The sequence below is a fragment of the Cryptomeria japonica genome, chromosome 6 (assembly GCF_030272615.1).
Source record: "Cryptomeria japonica chromosome 6, Sugi_1.0, whole genome shotgun sequence".
NCBI classification, from domain to species: Eukaryota; Viridiplantae; Streptophyta; class Pinopsida; order Cupressales; family Cupressaceae; genus Cryptomeria; species Cryptomeria japonica.
Window position 1 is genome coordinate 597,565,753 of NC_081410.1, and position 4,368 is coordinate 597,570,120.

A 4,368-nucleotide genomic window follows, 5' to 3' on the forward strand; every position below is an offset into this window, starting at 1 on the left:
GACATCATGATTTGTTCATCATGTCACATATGTTCTTGCCAATGTCATAATATCATTATTTTTTTTACTTCTTATAATGAATTATTTTTATTTGAATAAATAATTTGAAGTCAACTTCTGGTAGCTCTTACTATCAAAATCGATCCTATTCATTCTGTCTTCATGAGTATTTCAACTATTGAACTCTCTCACCCGGACTGACAATTTATGATGCCCTTGATAAAACTGCACTTGTTGTAGCATATAGAGCTTCCACTTAACCTATTCAATCACTATCACTTTGGGAATAGCAATTTGCACACATGGATATGAATAACAAAGTAAATATTGCAAAAGATGGCAATTCTATTGCAGAACTCAAAGGCATCGCACAAACCTTTAGAAACAAAACTTCACATGCTTAACTCTGTACATAAATTTTGATTTGTAATAACCCGTTGTACGTAACCAAAACTCAAAAAAAGAGCTGCCTAGAGATTATCAGGGTGGCCTGTAGAATATTTGACATCCAAAACATTTAAATCACATTCTGTAATACGGAAAACTTAAAGAATTATAGATAAATATAGATAAAGCACAACTTATGTAGTTTGGACAAATGACCCTATCATTGGAGTTATGGCTTATTCGCAATAGGTATGCTTCTCATTAGAAATAAGAGAAAAATGGAAACTAAGGACCATAATTGATTCATAATACAATGTATCTGCAAAATTCATATGGTTGAAAAGGCAACGCAGCAAATGTAAGGTACATTTTTTGCTCAATTGGTATGCTTCTCATTAAAAATGATAGAAAAATAAGAATTTGAAGACTAATAATATTTGAAAGGAAACGCTGCTGCAAAATTCAAAACTGCATATTGCTCCACCTGCAGAAGGTGATAGTGATACTAAGCAGCAATGTACAAGTTTTGGTCTTTACCATACTAAGGGCAAAGTACAAAACACAGATTACTTAGAAATGCAACAAAGTTAACCTAAACTAAGATGAAGCCTGTAGAGATTTAGATGATGCCAATCTTGTTAGCTACGTCCAATGCATCATAATCGGGGGTCAACCTTACATATGCCTTCTTCAATCCATCAGGCCTAAACACAGCAAATATAAAATTAATTATCCACATAAAAAAGCCATTAGAAATTTAATTATGGTCTGTTCCTATTTAAATTTAAGCAGGCAACTGATTTAACCAAGTACCAAACTCACAGCAGTAAAGCTCACAACACACACATGCAATTAATTGATGCGGGAAATATTTTTAAAAATTAAAATCTAGATCATATCATACCTGATTAAGGTGTTGACTTTCTTAGTCTGAATGTCATACATTTTTTTCACTGCATCCTTAATCTTCTTCTTGTCTGCCCGAACATCAACAATGAAGACAAGTGTATTATTGTCTTCTATCTTTTTCATTGCAGATTCCGTAGTCAAAGGGTACTTGAGAACCTCATACTGGTCAAGCTTGTTCCTGCGAGGTGCACTGAGACGAGGGTATTTAGGATTACGAGGTGTCTTGAGTGTCTTTGGTCGGTGGAAAGTTACCGATGTTCGAATCTTTTTGGTTCTTTTCTTCAATGTAATTGCTCCAGCTTTCACAGCTTTAGCAGCCTTATGTGCCTGTCCTTTAGGATCAGCCTTCTTTGCAGCAGCTAAAACAAAAAGCATCATTAAAAATTGGATTAATTTAAGTACAATGCATATAAAACAGGCATTCAGCAGCACAAGGAACATTAATGTATCAAATATCAGTTAGAAACTACATACAAAAATATGGGTATAAACAGTAAAGCCAATAAATCAACCTATATGACCTTTTCTATGGTTGACGGCATGTATGGAGTGATAAGGCACAGATTTCAGAACGATAAGGTGATATAACTGGAGAAATAAGGTGATATGAGGGCAGAGAGATAAGGTGATATAGCTAGAGAGATAAGGCATCAAAGAGAAATAGAGTGATAAGGTGACTGGAGAGACAAGGAGATAGGATCATAGGAGTGATAAGATGATCAGAGAGATAAGGAGATAGGAGGAATATGGCACAGATATCAGCAAGAAACATGTCAGGGAGGTGTTAATGCCTCAGCATGGCCAAAAAATCACGGGAATGGGATCCCCCAATGTGACCCCACTGGTTCACAGCTCCAGTCAAAAGCAATTACTGACCAAAAATAATAATAATAACAATAATGGTTATGGGATACGCTATTGAATGATTCATCCATTTTTAGTCAAATACTGATCACTGCACTAAGGCCTCTGCCCATTACTCCAGACAACATATAGCTTTAGCTTAGTTATGTAATGTTACTTCACTGAACAAGATTTTATTATTTTTAGGGGAAAAGGGTATTTTGCATTTTAAGCCTTGACAGGAACAACCTAAAGGGAAGCGGCGGAGGGGCTTAGATCTCTACTTGGAATCTAAAACAATAAATAATATGCTGTGGTGGTTGAAGAAGATGACCACCGTAAACAGAAAATGAGATTACAAACAATTCAGGCATGAGTATAGCAAGATTTACAAATATAAAGTAAAACATCCAGTTTCTTAAAAAAGTAAAATATTCAGTTTGTTAAAAATGTAAGATACACAATTCCTTTAAAAATGTACGCGATGCAATTTCTTTAAAAATGTAAATTCATACAATTTCTTTGACTGTAAATTTACAAAATTTATTTAAATATACAAAACATCCAATTCCCTTAGAAATGCAAAATGCCCAATTTCCTTAAAATGCAAAATACCCTTTTCCCCTAAAAATAATTAATATTCTATTTATTTAAAGATGTGTAATTTCTGCCCATTAAGGGAATCTTGAGGTTAAGATGCATCCAGTTTCAAGGGATTTGGTGAGGGGGGTCCTTCCCGTCTGGCTTTTCTCAAACTAACCTTTGACGGCGCAGCTCAAGAAAACACTGGAGCATTTGATACTTGATGTGTTATGCAACTGCGCTGTGTCTTTAATTGGAGCGCCGGTGATGACGCTTGATTTTGGGATAAGCTATGAAGCCGAAGCTTGTGTCACCGTATTGGGTCTGTGGTCATGTCACAATGTTCGATTGGCAAACTGCACATTTAAGGGGACTCCTTGATTTTCAATAACGCCATTAAAAATGGAAGTTCAGGGCATTAAGTTTGAAATCATTCTTCCGAGGGCACAGGTGCCATTTAACTCCTTTGACTTCTTTTCTTTCCAGCATTGTTTTCAGGATGCTAAAACTATTGCAAACTATTTGGCCAACCCAGAAAACAAAGCCCCAGAACACATTTGTTGACAATGTTGTTGAAAGGTCGGAAAACCTTAATCGTTTCTGGGATTTGCGATCCCTTAACATTAATGATAAGAAATGCTTGAGAACTGTTAAACCATCTGCTTAAGATTGATGTTGAGCTGTAAGTTAATCTAGGTCTAGAAGTTACTGAATGATCTCAAATTTATTTGTTAATTACAGCAGCTACAGTTTAAAAGCTTATTGAGAATACCTTTGGGAGGAGCCATTACTGCGTTTCGCCTTCCGCTTCCCTTTGCCTTCTATTTCCTGTGGCGTTCGTCGACCTGCCTCTAACCTGCAACGAAGCTTTTCTTGTGTTTATGCCCTAATTCACAAAATCCTCGGATTTGAAACATTTACTTAATTCCACCTAAAGCGTCAAAAACCCTAAACCTATAGCAATGTAATTTATAACTATAAAACATAAATCCATTTATTTATTTAAATGGGATTAGTAACAATGTTGCCAATGCTTACAACTCCATTTGACTGTCGATTAATCATTTGAAGTTGTTTTACAATTATTAAGACCTATTTTATTATAGATAAAATTAAATACATATGTGAATGTTCATAGTTTTATTTTAATTTTTTTATTTCACTTGTTATATAAATTCATATTAGTTTAGTCATTTGATATAGGCACATAAGTTACAAATGAAATCTTTTCGATTAAGAGACAAGGACTAAGGGATCTCAAGATCTCACTTATGATGTCTAGACCTTGCACTCATCAAGACTTGATCTCTAGTGGATTTATTCAAAACCATTCAACTTGGCAAACAAGTCAAGGGCTCATTCTCGCTATTGATTTTTACATTTAAATTTTGTATTGTAATTTATGATTAAACAACTAAATAAGATTATATGACCATCAAAATTTAAGCCTCCCACAAAATTAGAAGTAACATATGCATTACATATACTTATTTTTTATGATTTTTTTAATCATTGAATTATTTCATCTTAAAATTATATTGAAATATTTATTAATTGTTTTTTCTAATTTTTTTATTATTTAATATTGTTTTTGTATTTATAAGCTTGATATAAATTCATGGTATTAGTAAAAAGTTATTGATTAAT

At 33.8% G+C, this 4,368-nt stretch overlaps 1 protein-coding gene across 1 annotated transcript; it reads right to left on the reverse strand.

Moving 5' to 3' along the window:
* Positions 1-666: 666 nt before the first annotated feature.
* LOC131036268 (large ribosomal subunit protein uL23) lies at positions 667-3,657 on the reverse strand. The gene is made up of 3 exons (XM_057968118.2): positions 3,494-3,657; positions 1,292-1,655; positions 667-1,091 (listed from the first exon to the last, which is right to left on the reverse strand). Exons 1-3 carry the CDS (start codon positions 3,507-3,509, stop codon positions 1,007-1,009), a joined length of 465 nt encoding a protein of 154 aa, XP_057824101.1. The 5' UTR covers positions 3,510-3,657; the 3' UTR covers positions 667-1,006.
* Between the last annotated feature and the right edge of the window lie 711 nt (positions 3,658-4,368).

Coding starts and splice junctions, on each gene's coding strand:
- LOC131036268 (XM_057968118.2), bottom strand. Junction 1,092..1,291: donor AAAGTCAACACCTTAATCAG/GTATGATATGAT, acceptor TGCTGTGTTTAG/GCCTGATGGATTGAAGAAGG.